This window comes from Pituophis catenifer, unplaced genomic scaffold, assembly GCF_029215685.1.
Source record: "Pituophis catenifer annectens isolate HBS135680 unplaced genomic scaffold, rPitCat1.0.hap2 SCAF_3, whole genome shotgun sequence".
Lineage (NCBI taxonomy): Eukaryota > Metazoa > Chordata > Lepidosauria > Squamata > Colubridae > Pituophis > Pituophis catenifer.
The window spans coordinates 7,604,900-7,628,840 of record NW_027256883.1 but is presented as its reverse complement, the minus strand read 5'-3'; the positions used below and the strand labels follow the sequence as shown (position 1 = coordinate 7,628,840).

The 23,941-nt window shown below is 38.6% G+C and overlaps 4 protein-coding genes across 4 annotated transcripts; all 4 read left to right on the top strand.

The window, feature by feature from the left end:
• Positions 1-225: 225 nt before the first annotated feature.
• On the top strand, positions 226-1,146 carry LOC139315609 (mas-related G-protein coupled receptor member H-like). Its single transcript, XM_070942004.1, has one exon. It carries the CDS (start codon positions 226-228, stop codon positions 1,144-1,146), a length of 921 nt encoding a protein of 306 aa, XP_070798105.1.
• A 6,386-nt stretch (positions 1,147-7,532) lies between these two features.
• On the top strand, positions 7,533-8,453 carry LOC139315608 (mas-related G-protein coupled receptor member H-like). Its single transcript, XM_070942003.1, has one exon. It carries the CDS (start codon positions 7,533-7,535, stop codon positions 8,451-8,453), a length of 921 nt encoding a protein of 306 aa, XP_070798104.1.
• Positions 8,454-13,133: 4,680 nt separating this feature from the next.
• On the top strand, positions 13,134-15,471 carry LOC139314340 (mas-related G-protein coupled receptor member X1-like). The gene is given in 4 exon segments (XM_070939932.1): positions 13,134-13,165; positions 14,098-14,504; positions 15,043-15,295; positions 15,297-15,471. Coding segments are annotated over 4 exon segments (867 nt in total).
• A 6,983-nt stretch (positions 15,472-22,454) lies between these two features.
• Positions 22,455-23,408, top strand: LOC139314339 (mas-related G-protein coupled receptor member H-like). The gene has a single exon (XM_070939931.1). It carries the CDS (start codon positions 22,455-22,457, stop codon positions 23,406-23,408), a length of 954 nt encoding a protein of 317 aa, XP_070796032.1.
• Positions 23,409-23,941: the final 533 nt, after the last annotated feature.

Sequence of the window (23,941 nt, the reverse complement as noted above, 5' to 3'; positions counted from 1 at the left end):
TCAGGTGGTGCTCAGGTTGTTTCACAATTGCACCCAGGACATCTATAGCTATCATTATTATTATTAGCAGAGGTCAAAAAGTTGGCTAAGTCTGTACAAAAAGCTATTAGATATGAAGATGTGACCATTTTTGATGGATTATTTAATACAATCTGCTCTTTTTTCTTCAAATAGGAACTTCCATCGTAAAAGAAGAGATTATTGGAGCATTATAAAAGTATCTCGATGAATTTCAGCTTGGCAAACATGAATGCTACAGCAGAGTATTTGGACAACAATACTACCAAATATTTCTCCGGACCCCAAATTATGACAGATTATTCTCAAATTATCATTTCCTCAGTTGCATTCATCATCTGCTGTACCGGAGTCCCATTAAACGGAATTGTTATCTGGCTACTTGGCTTTGAAATTAAGAGAAACTCTTTCACGGTGCTGATTCTTAATTTAGCTATTGCTGACTTTGGATTTTTGATATGTATGGCGATATTTTGCATTGACATTTGTATACATTTTATACAGCGAGGAATTCCCTCAAAAATCTTCTTTTCTCTCTTCAATGTTACCTATATCAACGGTCTATTTCTTCTGACCGCCATCAGCATAGACCGGTGTGTTGCTGTCCTCTTCCCAATCTGGCATCGCTGTTCCCGGCCAAAATATTTGTCCCCTGCTGTCTGTGCCTTCATCTGGATCTTCTCTTTCTTCCTGATTGGAATACATCACATTATGCAAGAATTGTTTTTATATAATGCCATCTGGAATCTCCATTTGATTGTGACTGTTGTGCTTTGCCTTCCATTGATTACAATCTCTACTGTGATCCTATTCATCAAAATCTGTATGAAACCTGAACAGATCAAACGCAGAAGACTTTTATTGATGATCTTAATTACTCTTCTCTGTTTCTTTATTTTTACTCTTCCGTTATATATCTACGTGTTCGTTACTCATTTTCTTAAGCAGAGGTATGTGTTTGATGTTTCTGAATTGAATTTCTATATACGTCCAAGTGCTCCTCTAAACAGCAGTGTTAATCCAGTGATCTATTTCCTGGTTGGGAGAAAGAAACGAGCTTGGACCAGGGAGAGCATCAAGATCATTTTTCGAAGAATCTTCAGAGAAGACGAAGCTCCTGAAATCTGATAAACTGGAGACCAAAACTGGCCTACAAGGAAGACCAAGTGAAGAACAGAAAAGAAACAATGGAAGAAAAGACTTACATTGCCAGAACATTAAAAAAATATAGCAAGCAAAGTAGATAATAAAAAGATCTGGCAATGGCTAACAGCAAGAAAGTTGAAGGAAGAGATACCGCTCTAGTTCTAGCGGCATAAAATCAAGTCTTTAGAACAAATGCATTGTTCGTATTTACCCTAACTAGCCAAAGTATAGAAAAACTCCAATAATTTGGGGATTGTACCTGAAATATATAATAGAGTATTGAGATATCTGATTGTGAATGTATTATCAGCGGCTAGAATTGTGTTTGCTAAAAATTGGAAAAATGAGAAAATACCAACGCAAGATGAAGTTATTAAGAAAATAATGGAATGTGCTGAAATGAGCAAATTGACATTTGAAATCAGAGAACAAGAAGATAAACAATATTATAAGATATGGGACTTATTTATTTTATCAATGGTTAGATTAAAAAAAATATGGAAATGAAAGAAGATAGAGATTCTTATAATACAAGAATTGTAGAAATATATAAAATATAACATAAAGATGTATTATTATTGGATCGATTTAGTGATGAAAATGAATGTTATAATATAAATTAACTCAAATCTTAGAATATTTTGTATAAAATGAGGGAAGAATAGCTATAGACAAATAAATGATCAATAAGGACAATAATACATAGATATATATTAGATCGATAATATAAGAATTTAGGTTAATTGCAAGCTATGAATATGGTGGAAGATGCACAAAAGACTTGTAACCAACCGACACACTGTGTGTAATTGAAGATGGTTTTATGTTTTTATGTATGTTTGTTTAAAAATAAAAAAAAATGTTATTTCTTTAAAAAAAAGAAAGAAAAACTCCAATAATTATTGGAAGATGTGGAGAGACCTGGCCCATGCTAAGAGTCAGACATGACTGAATGGATAGCATCATCATCAACATTAAGCAGAGGGGCTAACTCTGGCTGCACAAGATCAAGCCTTAAGAACAAATGCATGCAAATCCAGAATTGAGAAGATTCGGCGAGTGCCATCTCTATGAAGGAGCTGGAGAAACAGCTGGATCACCAGGCTAGAGGCTGCAAAAACATTGCACAGACTGGTGGTTACACAATGCAAAGACATGCAAATAGAAACAGAAGGATGGTGGCAAAAGAAAGCAAAGGTAATACTAATAGTAATAAACTCAGTGGTAAAATTCAAAAAAATTTCCCTACCAGTTCTGGGGGCGTGGCTTGGTGGTCATGTGACTGGGTGGGCGTGGCTTGGGGGTCAACAAGAAGGAACATCACAGAGTCACAGAGAGGTCTGAAACAAACTAACACACTTTACAGAAAAATACCAGTTTGGGCAATAGGTAGTAAACAAAAAGTAAAAAAAAAAAATTCCAAGGATCGTGCGGCATAGTTGATTGTCATTTTTTGGAACCTTTTTTTTTTTTTACTTTTTAAAAGCATTTTTTTTACTACTGGTTCGGGTGAACCAGTAGCATTTTCACTACCGGTTCGGGCGAACCATCCCGAACTGGTAGCATTTCACCCCTGAATAGACTTCCTAGGTTCAATCCCAAAACAACTGGAGCTTGAACCCCATTGGCACTGACACATTCACCATCAATCAATTGCAGCAGGCAGCTTTACTTGGAACAGTTTACATCCTATGACGATACCTTTAACTCGATCAAACATCAGCATCTGCCTATCGCAGATAGGCAGGACTCGATAAATGGACAAAAATGCTTGTCACGGTTGAGTTTAAATAGTTGAGTTTAACACCATCCTATTTCAGTGGCATCTCAAAATAATTATAAGTAAACATATATGTAGGCAATTGTTCAATGTCAAATGGCACCACAACTATTAAATCCATTTCGTATGCCAGACTTGTATTTCTTAAAATTATCAACTGTGAGCCCTTACACCTCCAACATTCTCATAATCCCTAATCCCTAAACAATAAAAATCCACACACACACACCAAAAAAAGCCCACAAGATACAACCTCCCTAGATCTTGTCAATAGTTTGTTTTTCTTCAACCAAAACACCAAAAGTTGTTTCTTTTTAAAACAAATGCATTGAAACACAAGCAAGCAAATTATGTATGTATTAGTATGTCTTAGCATCCATATGTTTGTTACTTGTTTTTAAGTGTATTTGGTATCATATACAAACAGATACTACAAAGAGCAGCAGTGAAATGAATGCAAGTTTACAAAAATGTGAATCCAATTGCTCTGACGCTGCCAAGATACTGCTACATCTAATATTCCCTTGTTAGTTGTGTTTGTTCATAAAACACCACCATCTAGATAATTCCACCATAAACATTTTTCCCCCAATATTGTAACTGTTCCTCTTCATAATTTTCCTTGTAGTATAGGAATACTATAAAGAAAGAGGAATTTGCAACATGTTTAACATGAAAATGTTCATCATAAAACGTCTCAGATGAGGGAACAAGTCCAATTGAAATAAAAAATAATTTCCCTTTTCTTTCCAGTTGCCTAGGTTCATGAGGAAGTCTCCTTCTACATTCATAGTTGATTATTATTGTGCAAAGACAAGAATGATATCTTCTTATCACTTGATGTTCAACACAATGTCTCGTTGCATAAATCTTTTCACAAGATCCGCTTTTTGTCCCGGAACTGATATGCGAAATCTGAAAAGATCTGCTTATCACTACTGGCTATTCTGACGTTAAATACTATGAGTTATCAAACAGCACATGTGACAGTTTCTCCTTGATATGTGAAATTTTGGACATAGTTGACAAAGCATAGAATGGGTGGAGCCTACTGCTCTTCGTATGCTGAAGAACAGTTAGCTTGAACAGGGCTTAAAACGCATCACATTTTCTCTGCAGCTTCTTCTGCTTTGGCCATCATCGGTCCTTCCACCCATCAATAACATGAGATATTAATCTTTTTCTCACCAACTTTGAAGACCTTGGACCAGTAGGTAAGAATGGGCAACAGGTTTTTGAAGAAGAACTAATCTAATTTAGGCATAAGCAAATGCAATAATATTTCTCCCCTAAGCTAGTAATTTCTGCACCTGATTTTTCGTATCAGTTTTTTGTGATATTTATATGTTTAGCGTTACCTAAAATTTGATGATTTTTTTTCTGTATTGCTGTTGATCAAAACAAATCATCTTGCAGATATCACACAAGCAATTAAATTATCCGATTTTAACAATCCTGAGATGAGAGTTGCTTCAAAAGTTCTCTTTTTTGCTCATTCAACTTTATTTTACAACTCCTTTGCTGGTTTATTTTTGTGACAAAACTTCTGTCTTCATGACTGTGTGGGGTCTGCATTCTTCAGATCTAACTCCCCTTTGCCCACCCTGAAGGCACCATGGAACAATCATACCACAGCTACAATATTGTGGGGGGGGGGAATTATGGTGGAATTATCTAGATGGAGGTGTTTTATGAACAACACATCTAACTAGGGTATTTTAGATGCAACTGTGTCATGGTAGCAACAGACCAATTTGATTCATATTTTTACAAATTTGCATTCAGTTCACTGCTGCTCCTTGTAGCATCTGTTTGAATATGATACCAAATACACTTAAAAACTTTACAAAGACATGGAGGCTGAGACATACCAATAGCATACATAATTCCTTTTGTTTGTTTGTTTGTTTCTTTCTTTCTTTCTTTGCTTGCTTGCTTGTTTGCTTACTTGCTTGAGTTTTACTGCATTTGTTTTAAAAACAAACAGGTTTTGGTGTCTTGGCTGAGGGAAGGTCTGGGAGGTTGTATGTCTTTTTGTTTTTGTTTTTTTGTTTTTGCAAAAAAATTTTTTTTTTAACACACAAGTTTTCGGAACAGAGCATTGATCTGGTCATACATTTGTTCAATTTTTTTGTCATCTTATTTCTTAATCTTAAATCACATATCTCTACTATTACCATTTTATAGAAAGTTTACTCATATTAACTTAATCAAAGCAATTACCCTTCTATTAGTCCACCTTAAATCTTAATTCAAATAATACCTCATAATACATTTCACAATTCTTACCCTAAATCCTCACTATTAACAATATAGTTCAAACATGTTTATATTTCAAAATCTTATTTCCATTTCTAAAACTTCCTTACATTTGTTATTACTTCATATAATATTCATTAAATCTTTATTTCATTATTACTTCATATGTAATATGAAGTATGAGAAATAGATTATGCTAAAAGAAAATATATCAATGGACATAATGAATCAATTTTTATTAAGATGTTAGATGATGATTTGAGAAAATGGATGGTTATAATAATTGGGATATTGTTTAAATACTTATAACAATTGTAATAATTTGAATATTTTCAATAATACATCTATCTAGGCAAAAAAGAAAAAAACTGAAACGATAAAGGATTATGATTTACATAAGAATTACTTAATTGGTTTCTATATGAATGGTATTGTTAAATAGATAGAATTTAGGGAAATAATTGGGAATTGTATTATGTAGTATTATTTGAATTAAGAACTTTGTTTAAATATTAAATTGCTATATTTTTAAGATTAGAGATAAGATTTAAATTTGGGAGGTTGTATATTGTGTGCTTTTTTGGGGTGTGTGTGGGTTTTTATTGCTCATGGATTTGGGATTATGAGAATGTTGGAGGCATAAGGGCTCACAGTTGATACTTCTGAGAAATACACATCTAGCATATGGAATGGATTCAGTGGTTGTGGTGCCATTTAACATTGAACAACATATATGTTTCCTTATAATTATTTTGAGATGCCATTGAAATAGGACCATTCTAAACTCAACCCCTATTTCTTGGGATTTGAACTCTCATTATACCTGGATGAACTGTGACAAGCAATTTGTCCCTTTATTGAGTCCTTCCCCGTGACCTGGGATCAGGGGTGAAATGCTCCCGGTTCGGACCGGATCGCCCGATCCGGTAGCGATGGAGGCGGGTGGTTTGGAGAACCGGTAGCAAAAATCCCTGCCCCCCCCCCCCATGCCCAGCTGAGCTGCACTTTTTAAAAAACTCTCTGCCGATCAGACAACTCAGCTTGGATTATCAGAGCCATTAAAAAAAAGTTTTTTTTAGAATTGCACCCAAGACATCTATTACTAGTACCACTACTATTATGATAATTGTGATTTGTATTATTGTGATTTTTATTGTTGTTGTTATTGTAATTATTATTATCATCATATCATCATCATCTATGGGGAGAAATAGGCTCAAACTCAACCCTTCCAAGACCGAGTGGCTGTGGCTTCCGGTGTCCCGATAAAGTCAGCTGTCGCCATCGCTGTCTATAGGGGGTGAACACTCACAGAGAGGGCTCGCAATCTGGGTGTCCTCCTGGACACACAGCTGTCTTTAGAAGAGCATATGACGGCCGTGGCCAGGGGGGCCTTCCATCAGGTTCGCCTGATCCGCCAGTTGCATCCCTTTCTGGATCGGGACACCTTGCGCACGGTCACTCACGCCCTTGTTACCTCTCGGCTGGACTACTGTAATGCTCTCTACATGGGGCTCCCCTTGAAGAGCACTCGGAGGCTCCAACTGGTCCAGAATGCGGCCGCGCGGGTGATTATGGGTGCAACCCGTTGCACTCATGTAACACCTCTCCTGCGCGAGCTGCACTGGCTCCCAGTGGTCTTCTGGGTGCGATTCAAGGTGTTGGTTACCACCTTTAAAGCGCTCCATGGCTCAGGACCTGGCTACTTACGAGACCGCCTTCTGCCACCGATAGCCTCCCACCGACCAGTTCGCTCCCGCAGAGAAGGACTCCTCAGGGTGCCGTCGGCCAAACTATGTCGGCTGGCGACACCCAGGGGGAGGGCCTTCTCTGTGGGAGCTCCTGCCCTTTGGAACGAACTGCCCCTGGAAATACGTACAATCTCTGATCTCCGAGTTTTTCGCTGTGTCCTCAAGACCCTGCTCTTCCGACAGGCAGGGCTATCTTTGTAAAGTAGTTTTAAATTCGGAGTTTTAAATTTTGGGGTTTTTAATGAAACTTGGCCATAAATGTAATAATTTTAATAATTTTTCAATTTAATTGGGATTTGTATTGTGTTTTTTACTTGGCTGTGCACCGCCCGAGTCCTTCGGGAGAGGGGCGGTATAGAAATAAAATTATCTATCTATCTATCTATCTATCTATCTATCTATCTATCTATCTATCTATGGTCCAAAAGTTGGCTCAGCCTGTACACGAGGATGGTTAGATATGACGATGTGACAATTATTGATGAATTATATAATCCAATCTGCTCTTTTTTTTCCCTTTCAAATAGGAACTTTTATTGAAAAGGAAGAGATTATTGGAGCATTATAAAAGTATCTTGATGAATTTCAGCTTGGCAAACATGAATATTACAGCAGATTATTTGGACTTTTATACTACCAAATATTTTTACGAAAACCAAATTATGTCAGATTATTCTAAAAGTATCATTTTCTCAGTCGTAATCACCATCTGCTGTATTGGAGTCCCATTAAACGGAATTGTTATCTGGCTACTTGGCTTCCAAATTAAGAGAAATCCTTTCACAGTATTGATTCTTAATTTAGCTATTGCCGACTTTGGAGTTCTCATATTTATGGCTATATTTTGCATTGATTTTTTTATATGTTTTATACAGCCAGTAATTCCCTGGGAAATTGTCTTATCTCTCTTCAAAGTTGCATATATCAATGGTCTCTTTCTTCTGACAGCCATCAGCATTGACCGGTGTGTTGCTGTCTTCTACCCCATCTGGCATCGTTGTTCCCGGCCAAAATATTTGTCCTCTTCTGTCTGTGCCTTCCTCTGGATCTTCTCTTCCATCCTAATTGGAATACATCACATTATGAAATATTTTTTTTTATATGATGACACCTGGAATCTCCATTTGATTGTGACTGCTGTGCTTTGCCTTCCATTGATCACAATCTCTACTGTGATCCTATTCATCAAAATCCGTATGAAACCTGAACAGATCAAACGTAGAAGACTTTTAGTGATGATCTTAATTACTCTTCTCTGTTTCCTTATTTTTACTTTTCCGTTATATATCTTTGTAGTCAGTACTTATTTTCTTAAGACGGAGAATTCATTTTTGGTTTATGGACTGGATTTCTACTTATGTCCAAGTGCTTGCCTAAACAGCAGCATTAACCCGGTGATCTATTTCCTGGTTGGTAGAAAGAAACGAGCTCGGACCAGGGAGAGCATCAAGGTCGTTTTTCAAAGAGTCTTCAGAGATGACGAAGCTCCTGAAATCTGATAAAAGTGTACCAACACGATTTCAAACCCTCTGTAAATGCAATATTTTAGCTTTTCTTTAAATGCTGGATACCTTTCATGAATACGAAACTGTATTTTATTTTATTTTTTGCTGCAGAAATAAAGTATAACCAAGTTGTATTTACCTCAAAAAAAAAAAAAAAGCTATCCGAGTTCATTTTGAAGATTGGAGAAAGATGTGGGAAACAAGACCGTTCCCTCCAAAGTTTGCCAATAACAGAATCCGACAGTCACTGGGTGTGGCATCTCCTTGCTGGCTTCCTGCAACCAAGATCAGTGGGGAAGCTGGCAAGAAGTTGCCAGTCCCAGGCACTTAGGGAAAAAAAGTGGCTGCTGCCAGGTAAGGAAGTAAGGGGTGTGAGGGAGTTGGGGAGGGCAAGCAAGTCATAAATTGCCATGAGGGACTTTGTATGAACAAAGGAAGGTGGATCAAGGATGGTGCACAGGAGTGTCTGAGTGTTCTGCCCCAGATATGGACCCCAAAGAACGCAGCACACACGAAGTCCGTTCAGACCTTAGTTTACTGAATAAACCAGTCTTTTATAACAACGGCTGTTAATTAATTGCATTAACAGCCTCCAAGAATTCAAAGAAGAATAACTGAAAACTTACTATGGTTGGCAGAATGCCCAGAAGCAATTTGCAGGAAGCTGATAAGATAAGCAAGACAAGACAGGAAGGTATGTGAACAAAGTTGTCCCCTGCAAATTGCTTCAATCGGCGTTCCTCCTTAAATAGACTAAGGGAGTGGCCAATTAGCCCCAAGCCTTACTCTCGAGGAGACCTCCCCCTGAGGAGCCACTCCTGCCTTTTGGCAGCTCTGCGCGCCCGTGCATCGAGAAGAGGTTCCTCCTCTTCGTCCTCTTCACTTATGGGAGCTTCTGGAGGTTCTGAAGGCCCTGGCTGAATCCCTGCCTCTGGCACCACTTCTTCTCCAGCCTCCTCACTGTCCGACTCGATTGCCAGCTGCAAAGGCTGCTGGCGCAGCACCACACCAGCCTCTTCGCTGTCTGAATCGGCTACTAGCTGCACAGGCTGCTTATGGGCCACAACACTGAATAACTGGGATGGCACAAGTGCAGATGGTCTGGGGGAGAGTGCATGGATGGGAGAGACTCTCCAATTCTTAGGTTGGCAGTGGCATCAGTGAGCAGTTGACTTTTTCGGGTGTTCCAACCCAACTGCAGCCTTCATAACAAAATAAAACAGGTAACACATCAGCAAATAAACTCTGTGCAACATGAGATCAAGGGAATAAGGTGCCTTATTGTTTCCTTATTAGCTTACCCATCATTTTCCCTTGTATCAGTTTTGTCTCTTCTTGCTTCCTGCTTCCTAGCGAAACTAAATAATGTGACAAAGCATGATTTGGAACACACACACAATAAAACATTCAAGTGAAATAAGGAGCATCAAGAAGAAAGGAATAAAACAAGCAAACAAACACAAAACAAGTCCAATCTGGGTTGATCACTGGGACCAGAGGTTCTGTCTTCCAAGCTTTCAGACTCATGCTGGAGTCCATCCCTGGGGAACTTCTCTCTAGCACAGGGGTGTCAAACTAGATTTCTTCAAGGGCTGCATCAGCATTGTAGTTCTCCTCTGCGGGGTGGTTGGGGGGAGGCAGGGCAGGGGGTAGACAGGACGGGCACCTTCTGCAGCACTCTGTCGGCCAAAATGGGGCATGGGGGGGCATGAGTTCCCCTCCAAGGATCATTTTCGGTCACCATGGTCTCCTGCAGCACTCTGCTGGCCAAAAATGACCTGTGGGGGTCCCCGCAATTTTGGTATTTCCAGGCCGGCCCCATGGGCCAGATCTAAATACCCCACGGGCTGAATTCCCCCGCAGCAGGGGTGAAATCCAGCAGGTACTGAGAGGTTCTGGAGAACCGGTAGTAGAAATTTTGAGCAGTTCGGAGAACCTGCAAGTACCACCTCTGGCTGGCCCCAGAGTGGGGTGGGAATGGAGATTTTGCAATATCCTTTCCCCAGGAGTGGGGTGGGAATGGGGATTCTGCAGTATCCTTCTCCCAGGAGTGGGGAGGGAAGGGGGATTTTGCGGTATCCTTCCCTTGCCATGCCCACCAAGCCATGTCCACCAAGCAACACCACGCCCACCAAGCCACGACCACAGAACCGGGAGTAAAAAAAAATGGATTTCACCACTGACCCACAGGCCTTGAATCTGATACTCCTGCTCTAGCATAAACAGGAATTGGCATTATCTTTTATCTTGGGGGTGAGAGAAAAGACAGTTGGGCGAGAAATTCATTATCAGGTTTTGTAGATAAGAGATCCTATGTCATGGATGTTTTTTTAAAAAAATGCACTTTTCATGCTAACTTCCTGGATTCCTGGCAGGTCTCCTTCTCTTTGTTGATAGTCGCATGATTATCTGATTAATCATGATTTTCTTAAGAAGCCAATGATCACATCTTGGTGTCACATAGGCAAGGCACAGAGTGTGTGTGCATTTTTTAGTGTGCATTTTTCCGGCATAAAAAAAAAATTGCACTTTTTCATGCCGGAAGAGAAATGACTGATCCATGTTTTCTGTAAGAGATGGATCCTCACTTGCTATGATGACGCTCAATCTTTTGACTTTTATAAAAATGGAATAGAATTCTTTACTGGCTAAGTGTGATTGGACAGACAAGGAATTTGTCTTCGGTGCAGAAGCTGTCAGTGGACATTAAAAAAAATCATTCATCAAGAATCATAAGATGCAACACTTAGTGATAGTCAAAGGGTACGAAATAAGCAATCAAATCATACTAGGAGACTAAATAAAATGATATACAGTAAATCGTACAGATACAAGCAGCAAGGTTATAGTCATAAGTAGGAGGAGATAGGTAATAGGAAGAATGAGAAGAATAGTAGTAATACAGTGTCAGTAAATAGTTTGACAGTGTTGTGGGAATTAGTTGTTTAGTAGAGTGATGGCATTCGGGGAAAAACTGTCCTTGGGTCTAGTGGTTCTGGTGTGCAGTGCTCTATAGTGTAGTTTTGATGGTATAAGTTGAAACAATTTATGTCCAGGATGCGAGGGTTTGTAGATATTTTCACAGTCCTCTTTTTGACTTGTGCAGTATACAGGTCCTCAATGGAAGGCAGGTTGGTAGCCATTGTTTTTTCTGCAGTTCGAATTATCCGTTGAAGTCTGTGTTTGTCTTGTTGGGTTGCAGAACAAAACCAGACAGTTATAGAGGTGCAGATGACAGAGTCAATAATTCCTCTGTAGAACTGGATCAGCAGCAACATAGTTCAAGCAAATCAACACCTTTGAAGATTTCTGTTAAGTCTCTACTTCCACCTGTATCGAATTCTACAGGCAATTTTTTCAACATTGTCACTCTTGATGGGTGAATGGACTTTCCTTCTTGTCAATGAACTGCCTGAAGTTTATCTAAATAAGACTTTATCACATTTTTCCTATAGCCATTTCCAATCACTTCAGCCCTCAACACTAGGACAATAATCTACTACTCACTACTTTGAAGAGCTTAATCCATGAACTTTCAAATGTGTCATAATTTTCCTTTTCCTTAGAGTTGTCTAGTTTATGGGCAGTCTCCTTTTTCTGCAGCTGTTGATCATCCTGCAAAAACAGGAACCAAATCTTCTTGTTATTTGATATTCACACTGATTAGGAAAAACACAGAATAAATACAGTTGTGTGAGACTTTTAGCAAGATCTGCTTCCTCGTCCCGAAAGAGAAAGAATATTTTCTTCAAAAGATCTGCTTACAATTGCCTCTGATACTCAGACATTTAATCCTATCAACAACACATCTGACAGGTTCTCCTTGATGTATGTCCAACAAGACGTAATACCCATCATATTTTCTCTACAACTTCTTCTGCTTTGAACATTGTCAGTGGCTAAATTAACTGTAGCAGTCAGTTACATGATACAGTAAACTTCTCATCAAATCTGGACCAATTGCTTCAAAAAGGTAAGATGTTTGGTAGATCTTAGATCAATGCAATAATATTTGTGTGCTTAACTAGTATTTTCTGCTCCTGATTTTTCACATCAGAATATTTTGTGACATTTATATGCTGATAGTTATCTAAATCTCAATTGATGTTTTCTGGAGCAATTTTCCAATGTAATCCCACAGGTACTTTTCAAAAGGCTTCCTTGGTTTTTTTCCTTGAAAATATTTTGCTCCTCATTCAAGAAGCTTTTTCAGTTCTGACTGAATGGTAGAGAATAGAAGGATTTACATTTTTTACAGTTATCTGAAGGTTAGTCCTTAGCTCTCTGAGAGTCATTGACCTCAGGGTTACCTGAATCTTAGTGCAAATGGTGTGGAGCCTTCTTGGGACTGCTGAAAGGACTGTGTTGTAGATAAGAGATAGGTGCTATTGCATCCCTCCCCCTCTGTTGAGAGACGGCTGTTCAATCTTAAAATAGATGGTGTCTTTAACCTCTCCTTCAAACTAGTGTTCCTCTCTGTCCTGAATGTGGATTTTCCTGTCTTCAAAACAATGACATTTTTCTTTCAACTGCTAATGAACTGCTGAATCTTGTCCTGGTGGGTTTTTTTCTCCTATGTTGTGCCTTGCATTTGTGAAGTGGTGGTTTTGTTTCTCCAATGTACTGCAAATGTCTCATTGTATACGTCTACACTGGCTGGGGCATGTCGTGAGAATGGCTGATGGTCAGATTCCGAAAGATCTCCTGTATGGAGAATTAGTGCAGGGAAAGCGCCTCAGAGGGAGACCACAGCTGTGATATAAGGATATCTGCAAGAGGGACCTAAAGGCCCTGGGAATGGACATTAACAACTGGGAAATGTTGACCTCCGATCGTTCAGTTTGTAGGCTAAAGACGCAGCATGGCCTCCTCCAATTCGAAGAGACACTTGTTCGGCAGGCTGAGGCAAAGAGGCAGTCCTGGAACCAGCGAAATCTGGGGCCTGGGCAGGGGACAGAATGTATCTGCCCTCAGTGTGGAAGGGATTGCCACTCTCGAATTGGCCTTTTTAGTCACACTATTGCTATTATTATTAAGGTTGATCACACAGCCAGCTGGTTGTTTAGAATGGATTTTGTGTAGTATTAGCAAATCAGATGAGAAGATAAAGATGAATATATAACTATTATTGAGCAATTATTGAAATCCACTCTTCTTTCTTTTCTCCTAATAGGAACTTCAATTCCAAAAGGAGAGAGCCTGGGAAGCTTAAAAAAAATTGTTGAATTTCAGCCTGGCAAACACGAATCGTACTACACAATGTTGGGACAATAATTATACTACCCATTCTTTAAATGAGAATACAGAGGCATATGTCTGTACTGAGTGTATCATATTTAACAGATTAACAGAGTTGGGAGGGACCTTATAGGTCATCTAGTCCAACCCCTCGCTCAAGCAGGAGACCCTATACCATTTCTGACAAATGGCAATCCAATCTTTTCTTGAAAGTTTCAAATGATGAAGCTCCCACAACTTCCGAAGGCAGCTTCTGTTCCATTGTTTGATTGCTCTTACTGACAGAAAATTTCTCCTTATTTCTAGGTTGAAACTCTCCTTGGTCAGTTTCCATCCATTATTCCTTGTCTGGCCTTCAGGGGCTTTGGAAAACAGCTTGACCCCCTCCTCTCTGTGGCAGCCCCTCAAATATTGGAAGACTTTTGTTATTGCCAGTCATAGTCCTCATCTGCTGTATAGAACTCACATTAAATGGAGGTGTGATTTGGATACTTGGCTTCCATAGTAAGAGAAACCCTTATACTGTATTCATTCTTAATTTAGCTATTGCTGACTTTGGGTATCTCATAAATATGGCTATGTACTGCATTGATAGTTTTATAAATTTTGGATCATGTATATCTACGATTATCACTTCTCCTCTTCACACAGTTTTGTATATCAATGATCTCTTTCTTCTGACAGTCATCAGCATTGACTGGTGTATTGCTGTCCTCTTCTCCATCTGGCATCGCTGTTCCCGGCCAAAATATTTGTCCCCTGCTGTCTGTGCCTTCCTCTGGATTTTCTCTTTTCTCCTTGTTCAAAGTCTGAACTTTGTACTGTTGGAAGAAATATCCTTCTGGGTTCTGCTCCAAGTGGGGAAAAAGACACTGGAAACATGGAGACTGCTTGGAAAGATGGTTTAATGGTGGACAGGATCACATGGTTTGAGTTCCTGAACAGAAAAAGGAGATACAGCGAGTCCCCGGGTTTTATGCTCTCTCTGGCTTTGAACTTCCTGGGGCCCAGAAGGAGTATCCTGATTGGTTGTCAGACTCCCAGGGGTGGGGGTCTTAGCTAGCCTTGCTGGCTGATGTAATCTTCCCAGGTGCCATGTGGTGAGTTTCTGTCCTAGATGGGTCCCATTGTGTTAGTTTCTGTTGCTATTGTGTTGCAGATTATGGCCCATTAACAAAGGTATGTGTGGGGGAGGCAGGAAGCTGCTTTGTCTTTAAAACATGTTTCTCCATTTTAAAACATGTTTCTCCATTTCTCATCCAGGGAAATATAATATTCTGCCTTTTGAATATTTCCTAAAATATTTCATTCTTCCAGGAAAGGGATGGGTGCTAACTTCCTACAGTACCAGATGCATTTAGATATGGCCCCATCTGGAATCTCCATTTGCTTGTGACTGCTCTGTTTTGCCTTTCGTTGATCATAACCTCTACTCTGATCCTATTCATCAAAATACGGTTTAAATCTAACCAGATCAAACATAGAAGACTTTTAGCGATGATCTTAATTACTCTTCTCTGTTTTCTTATCCTTAGTCTTCCATATTGTGTCTATGGGGTCATTATTCACTTTTGTGGCATAATTTTTTTTTTTTTTTTAAGAATTTCTTCCTTTTGAATCCTATTTTAATGTGAGCACTTGCCTAAATGGCAGCATTAAGCCATTTCCTGATCTATTTCCTGGCTGGGAGAAAAAAAAACACACTCAGTCCAGGAAGAGTATGAAGATCATTTTTCAAAGAGTCTTCAGAGAAGGAGAAGATCCTGAAAACTAATAGAAATTTACACAACAAAGTTTCAAACTTTGTGTTTTGCAAAGGCGTAATATTAGCTCATGAGTAGAAAAATGTCCTTCTTGCTATAGAAATAAAATGTAAATAAAGGTTATTTGTACCTTCCAAAAATGTTGTTTTTGGAGTTCACCTTGAATATTGATGTGGAAACCAAGACTTTGTGGCCACCAACAAGGTACTTATTATCATTGTTGGTGGACCTGCCCACAAGCTAAAGAATTTTGGAGGATGATACGCAAATGAGTATCAGAAATAATAGGAGATTCCATTGAATTAGAACCAAAAATATTTCTCCTGGAAATTCTGAAGACAGAATATGCAAGAAAGAAGAAATACCTCATTACACATTTAATAACAGCAGCGAGAATCTCCTTTGCTCAACATTGGAAGGAGAAAAAATTGCCATCCGAAGAGCATGTAATTAGAAAAGTGCTGGAATGTGCCAAAATGAACAAACTGACATTAGAAATCAACGACAGAGAGGAAACTGAGTATTACAGTGTATGGGATATATGGTATGAGTGGTTGCGGAAAAGAAAAGCAGTGAAGCTCGAGAGAGCTAAAAGTTTAAATGGATGATTAATCAAAGAAGTACATGGATATGAGTCATACTATCAGTAGTAGGAAATAAAAGGGTGTAAAGACGTAATTTTATGTAAATATATGTAATACTATATATCAAGGTTTATAAAAGTAAGAAATACTATGGGTAGTATCTCTAAACTAAGATAATGAACTAATCCTATGTAAAGAACAATGTAAATATTATGAAAAGTATATCTGTATATGTATATTGACACCATGAAACCGGAAATGGAGGAATTGTATTATAATTCTTATACAATAAAAATTTATTAAAAAAAAAAAAGAAATTTATCCAACAAAGTTTCAAACTTTGTGTTTTGCAAAGGTGTAATATTAGCTCATGAGTAGAAAAAATGTCCTTCTTGCTATAGAAATAAAATGTAAATAAAGGTTATTTGTACCTTCCAAAAATGTTGCTTTTGGAGTTCACCTTGAATATTGATGTGGAAACCAAGACTTTTTCCTCCAAGGTTCTACCACCAATAGAATCCTTCAATTCTTAGGAGTGACCTTGTCAACAGCATGGTCAGAAATGCATACCCGTTTCTAATGAACAAAGAGGGCAAATAAATGTTAAGGAGAAGATAGTATCAAAACAAAAGGATAGGCTGCACTGTTGAATGATTGCGATCAGCTGAGTTGCTTCCTCAGCGGTCAGATTTATCAGCCAACTGACATTGAAGTTTTGGTCTTTGGTCTTCTCACATCTATTGGCAAATGGTCAAACCCAATTAGAGCTCTTGAAAGAAGCCTGGAGCTCATTTCCCCCGTGCTCCAAAGGCTTTGCTTATAAGAAGACACTGCATTTCCTGAGCAGTATTTCAAAATTAACTCTGCCTGAGTTGACTTTTGATTTCCTTTGTGTTTCTTGCTCTAACATTGTGCCTTTGTATTTACATACACACACTGTATTAAGCAACCAAATTGCATCTCTATAATTGTGCAAAAAAAAATATCTCAAATTCCACCTTTTTCTTATCTCTATAAAGGTAGAGATGAAGGTGGATTGTAGAATAGAAGAATAAGAAGAATAAAACTTTATTACGGTCATCGACCAGCAATAGACATACAATAAATTAAAAATAATACTGACATGAATCATGAATAATAACATCTCTGATATGAAAGTACATGATCTCAAACCTAATTTACATGCGTGTAGAGCCGATAAGTATGTGAGTAAATGTATTGTTATAGATATCTCAAAAAAAAAAATTGGCACCAGTTGACATTATAATTCGGTAACCATTTTTTTTTTCTTGTGGACATTGCAGCGACACAGAATTTTGCCACTGCACGCGTGGTAGCCGGATTTGAGTCTTGGAGGAGAAAGCCTACATAAAAGTCGTCTGCCCTCCCTGGCAATCTCTCTAGTAAGGGGAGAATATATATTGATTTACAAATTCTGTATAACTCACAGTACAATAAAACATGTGAGATATCTTCGACTTCTCCCTTTCCACATATGCATACCCGTTCTGCAATCGGTGTTCTCTTGTACCTACCCTGGAGAAGTGCTGAGGGGGGAATATTAAATCTGGCTCTGAAGAAAGCTATTCTTTGTTTTGGGAAGAGCAGATCATTTAGATCAGTGGTGGGTTCCTCCCGGTTCCGCCAAGCCGGTAGCAGTGATGATATGACATCACCGAACTGGTTCTTCCCCCCGCCTCCCCCACTTCCCCCACCCCCCGCATTATTCTTACCTTTTATTTGGCCCCATTCCCAATTTATTGCTGCCTCCTGAGTCCCAGCTGATGGCTAGAGGGAAAAAACCTGTTTAAACTCTTGCCGCGGGGCTTCAAAGGGCCGCCCTACAGCTGATCAGTGTTAAAAGCAAACAATGAGTACATTGGTGCCTTCAAAAATAAATGGGTAGACCAGTGCCTGCAAAAATACATGAGTAGATCAGTGCCTGCAAAAATACATGAGTAGATCAGTGCCTGCAAAAATAAATGGGTAGATCGGTACAGTTCTGCAAGCAGTTAAAAGCCTGGTAGACCAGTATCTCTGCTAAATCCTAAAGAATTGTCACACGACCATCAAGCCACGCCCACAAAATAAGCCACGCCCACAGAACCGGTAGTAAAAAAAATTAGAACCCACCCCTGATTTAGATATCCTGCTGATTCCCATACACCCTGCTTGATTCGGTCCCTACTATTTAGTTCTTCTTGGAACTCCATGCCCTTCATTCTATCAATTACCACTTGCTTTGCTTTGTCAAAGCCGAGGGACATTAAGAATATGATTGTAGAATAGGAGAAGAGCATCTCTAGCAATTCTTAGAGTGCTTCCTTGGCATGGTGGTAACAGTACGAAGCTTCTTTCAGAAGACCTCTTTGTGCCCCAGTAAATCCAGAACTGTCAATTAACTAAAGTGTTAATTGAGCCAGGGTAGAGGAAGACTAAAAACAAAGAGGAATTTGTGCCATGTTTAGCATGAAGATCAGTGACATAGGAGCAGAGGTTCATGATCAATCTTCTTAGATGGGGAGACAAACACAAATTTCCATTTTCTGCTAGCTGCCTAGATTTGCATGCAGTCTCCTCATTCTTTGTTCAGAATTGGTGATTATCTTGCAAAGACAAGACCCAGGTCTTCTTATCACTTGATGTTCATGCTGACTAGGCAAGATGCAAAATATATCGAGTCGTGTCAGCCTTTTAGCAAGATTTGCTTCCTCGTCCCAGAGCAGAAAGAATGTTTTCTTCAAAAGATCTGCTTATTATCACCTGCTACTTCGACATTAAATCCTGTGAGTTATTCAACAACCGTTGCATCTGGTTCACCTCAATGATGGACAAATTTTGGACATGGTAAGAAAAGTCTATTTTGGTTGCCGTCTGCTGAACTACAATTAACCTAAAAAAAAAAAAAAGGACTTAAAAACAATCATATCTTCTCTGCAACTTGTACTGATTTCCATCCATCATTCTGGTCATCAACAACATGACAGGTTAACTTGTTCTCACCAACATTGAAGACCTTGGATTAATAGATTCAGGTAGGTAAGAAGTTTGGAAGTGCTAATCTAATTTACGCATAGGCAAATGCATTAATATTCATCCACTTAAGAAGTAATTTCTGTGATTTTGATGTTTCATATCAAAATCTTTCTTGCGATATTTATTCATTGATAGGCACCTAAATTTCAACTGATTTCATGTGGAATAACTTTCCAATGTAATGCTATCTATCTAAACAAAACAGTGTAAATATCTCAGAAGAATTAAAATAGCCGAAACCTCACAATGTTAACAGTCCTAGTGAAAAGATATGAAACACTTCAAATGTTCTCCTTTTAGATTCCCCAGAGTTATTTCTCAGCCAGTTTCCCACTTTATTTCCTTCGTAAAGTTCTCACTTTGTAATTGTGTACGGAGATTCCCACAAAATCCCCGGAATTTTGTACACAACTGCTTACATCTAAGACTGCAGAGTTGAGAATCTTAAAACTTGGCATTTCTCTGCCCCTGCATCTCACTTGCCTTGCAGAATACAGAGAAGAAGACATGTTGCATGTTTAAATTTAAGCAATATTTTTGCAATATTTTTGGTTTTGGATTTGATCTCTCTGATAATCCAGCTTCAAGTGATTTGAGAATTTATTTCTCTTTCTTTTCAGCTTTCGGCAAGAACAGAATAGATTGGCTATGAACATAACTGTCTTCTAGTACTTGAGGACTTGTCACAAAGAAGAGGGGATTGACTTATTCTCTAAAGCACCAGAGGGTAGGACAAGACATAATCAGTAGAATATATAAATACAAAATAATAATAATAATAATAATAATAATAATAATAATAATAATAATAATAATAATAATATAAGCAGATAATAATAAGAAGATAAGCAGCAAGAAAAAATCACAAAGTACCGGGACTTGCAAATTGAAGTTGAGCGACTGTGGAAAAAGAAATTGTGTGTTGTCCCGATTGTAATTGGAGCCCTTGGAGCAATACCCAAAGGGCTACCCCGCTATTTAGAAATTCTAAATTTACCGGACTTGAACGTTTTGACTCTACAAAAAACCACCTTACTCGGAACAGCTTACATCCTCCGACGATACCTTAACAGTTCCTAGGTCCTTGGTTAGGACTCAAGCTGCTGAGCTATTAACCAGCCTCAAAGGCTGTGAATCTCACTAAAGATTAACTAATAATAATAATGATGATGTTGAGACTCTGGAAAGACTGCGGAAGGCTGGGGGTTAAAACATATACAGAATGGTTGCAGGAATTGGGTATTTCTAGTCTAATAAAAAGGGACACAGTGGCTCAGTGGCTAAGACAATGAGCTTGTCAATCAAAAAGTCGGCAGTTCAGCGGTTTGAATCCCTAGTGCTGTGTAATGGGGTGAGCTCCCATTACTTGTCCCAGCTTCTGCCAACCTAGCAGTTCGAAAGCAGGTAAAAACTGCAAGTAGAAATATAGGGACCACCTTTGGTGGGAAGATAACAGCGTTCCGTGCGCCTTTGGCATTTCTCATGCTGGCCACATGACCACGGAGACGTCTTCGGACAGTGCTGGTTCTTCGGCTTTGAAATGGAGATGAGCACTGCCCCCTAGAGTTGGGAACGACTAGCACTTATGTGCAAGGGGAACCTTTACCTTTACCTTTAGTCTATTAAAAAGAAGGACTAAGGATGACACGATAGCATAGTTTAATATCCAAGAAACTGCCACAAAGAAAAGGGGTTAATTAGAACAGAACAGAACAGAACAGAACAGAATAACAGAGTGGGAAGGGACCTTGGTAATCTTCTAGTCCAACTCCCTGCATAGGCAGGAAACCCTACAGCACTTCAGACAAATGGGTTATCCAACATCTTCTTCAAAACTTCCAGTGTTGGAGCATTTACAACTTCTGGAGGCAAATTGTTCCACTGGTTAATTGTTCTAACTTCAGGAAATTTCTCCTTAGTTCTAAGTTGCTTCTCTCCTTGATTTTCCAAAGCACCAGAAGGAGGACAAGAAACAATGGATGGAAACTCATCAAGGAGCGAAGCAATCTAGAACTAAGGAGACATTTCCTGAAAATGAGAACAGTTAACCAGTGGAACGACTTACCTTCAAGTGTTATGAGTGCTCCAACATTGGAGGTTTTTAAGAAGAGACTGGATAGCCATTTTTCCAGAATGGTATAGGGTCTCCTGCTTGTGCAGAAGGTTGGACTAGAAGACCTCCAAGGTCATTTCCAACTCTATTATTCTGCTATTCTGAAGTTTCTCAAAGAGAGATACCACCTAGAAATAAGGAGAAATTGTCTGACAGTAAGACAGAAAATTAATGGAATAGCTTGCCTTCCAGGGTCGTGCATGCTCCATCGCTGGAGGTTTGCAAAAATAGACTGGACAAGTGTTTGACTGGAATAGTCTAAGACTCCTGCCTAGAGCTAAGGGTTGGACTATAAGACCTCTGAGGTCCCTTCCAACCCTATGATTTTATGATTAAGGAATTATTGAATCCACTTTTCTTTCTTTTCTTTAAAATGAATTTCCATTCCAAAAGAAGATATTATTGGAGCATTACAAAAATCTCTTGATGAATTTCAGACTGGCAAACATGAATGCTACTGGAGAATATTTGGACTATGATGCTATCTGTAATTGAGGTTCATTTATACTAAGTGTTATTGTATTCTCAGACGCATTCATTATCTGATGTATAGGACTCCCATTAAATGGAATTGCTTATAATCAAGGCACTCTTCATATACTGTATAGCTCCCAGCGACCGGTAAGATCCCACAGAGTTGGTCGCCTCTGGGTCCCGTCAGCTAAACAATGCTGGCTAGTGGGCCCGCGGGGGAGGGCCTTCTCTGTGGCTGCCCCAGCTCTCTGGAAACAGTTATCTCCTGAGGTCCGGACCATCCCCACCCTATTGGCCTTCCGAAAAGCGGTGAAGACCTGGCTTTTCCGGCAGGTCTGGGGCCGTTGATCTCACTCTTGTGATCTGGCGAAATCCGGCCGTGAATGGCGTGAATGAGTTTTTAATGTTTTTAATGTTTTTAATGTTTCAATGTTTTTTTATAATGATTATTTAAAATGTATTGTGAGCTGCCCTGAGTCTTCGGAGAGGGGTGGCATATAAATTAAATTAAATTAAATTAAATTAAAATTAAATTAAATTAAATTAAATTAAATTAAATTAAATTAAATTAAATTAAATTAAATTAAATTAAATTAAATTAAATTAAATTAAATTAAATTAAATTAAATTAAATTAAATTAAATTAAATTAAATTAAATTAAATTAAATTAAATTAAATTAAATTAAATTAAATTAAATTATTAAGACATGACCATTTTTGAGGAATTATGAATTCACTTATCTTCCTTTATTTTTAACAGGAACCTCAATTCTAAAAGAAGAGATTATGGAACATTATGAAAATCCCTTGAGGAATCTCAGCCTGGAAAATAGGAATGCCATAAAAGAGCCTAATATTACCACTTATTTCAATGTGACCCAAACTAAGTATATCGTATTGCCAGTCACATTCATCATCTGCTGTATAGGACTCCCGTTGAATGGAATTGTCATCTGGTTACTTGGCTTTCAGATGAAGAGAAACCCTTTCACCGTATTGATTCTGAATTTAGCTATTGCTGATTTGGGCGTTCTCGTATTTATGCCTATACTTTCCATTCAATATTTTAGAGTCTTGCAAATATCAATAATTCCCAGCTTCATCATAGTTTGTCTCTCAGATATATTGTATATTAATGGTCTCTTTCTTCTGACAACCATCAGCATTGACCGATGTGTGTCTGTCTTTTTCCCAATCTGGCATCACTGTTCCCGGCCAAAATATTTGTCCCCTGCTGTCTGTTCCCTCTTCTGGATCATTTCTTTCCTGCTGGGAGGAATTCAGAACATTATGGAATATATAGATCTGTCCATCATCCGCAGCCTCCATTTTGTTGTGATTGCAATGCTTTGTTTTCCATTGATCACAATCTCTACTGTGATCCTATTCATCAAAATACGTATGAAACCTGAACAGACCAAACGCGGAAGACTGTTAGTGATGATCTTAATTACTCTTCTCTGTTTCCTTATTCTTACTCTTCCATTGTATGTCTACATAGTTACTGCTCATTTTCTTGGCCTTGGTTATATCTGGGACATTTTTCAATTTCCTTTATATTTTTATGTGAGCTCTTGCCTTAACAGCAGCGTTAACCCAGTAATCTATTTCCTGGTTGGGAGAAAGAAGCGAGCTAAGAGCAGGGAGAATATCAAGGTCATTTTTCAAAGAATCTTCAGGGAAGATGACGCTCCCAAAACTAGACGCAAGTTTACCAAGAGAGTTTCAAACTCTTTGTAAAATATATCTTTTTTTTATTGAAAAGTTTTATAAGAAATACATACAATTTTCTCCCCCCCACCCTTTTCCCTTCCCCACATAATAGAAATTGTACATTTTCTTATACATAAGAAATCCTACAGATACATGTTTCCCTTAAAGAAAGCATTAAAATAAAACATTTTAATTACATTCGGAGTTGCTCTTCTTCTCTTTCTTCCCTCATTCCACAACAAACCTTCTTCTTCTCCTCCTTTCTTTCCCTTCCCTCCCTCCTCTTCTCTCCTACTTTCTCCTTCCTCCTCTCCTACCTCATCCTACTTCCTTTTCCTTTCCCCCACTTCTCTCTTCTTTTCCCCCTTCTCACCTTCACTCCTACTCCTGTCCCCTTCCCTTCCTCCTCTCTTTTCTTCCATTCCTCTCCCTCCCTCTCCTCTTCCTATCCTCTCCTCCTCTCTCCTTTTTAACTTCTTTGCTGTGAAATATTTTCCTCCTTTAGTGTCTGAGCAACTCCTGTATTCTACTCATGGATACTTTCTTCTACTAAAACATTT

Bases quoted from the DNA above. Each gene is read 5' to 3' on its own strand.
- LOC139315608 (XM_070942003.1), top strand. From the start codon at position 7,533: ATGAATTTCAGCTTGGCAAACATGAATATTACAGCAGATTATTTGGAC.
- LOC139315609 (XM_070942004.1), top strand. From the start codon at position 226: ATGAATTTCAGCTTGGCAAACATGAATGCTACAGCAGAGTATTTGGAC.
- LOC139314339 (XM_070939931.1), top strand. From the start codon at position 22,455: ATGGAACATTATGAAAATCCCTTGAGGAATCTCAGCCTGGAAAATAGG.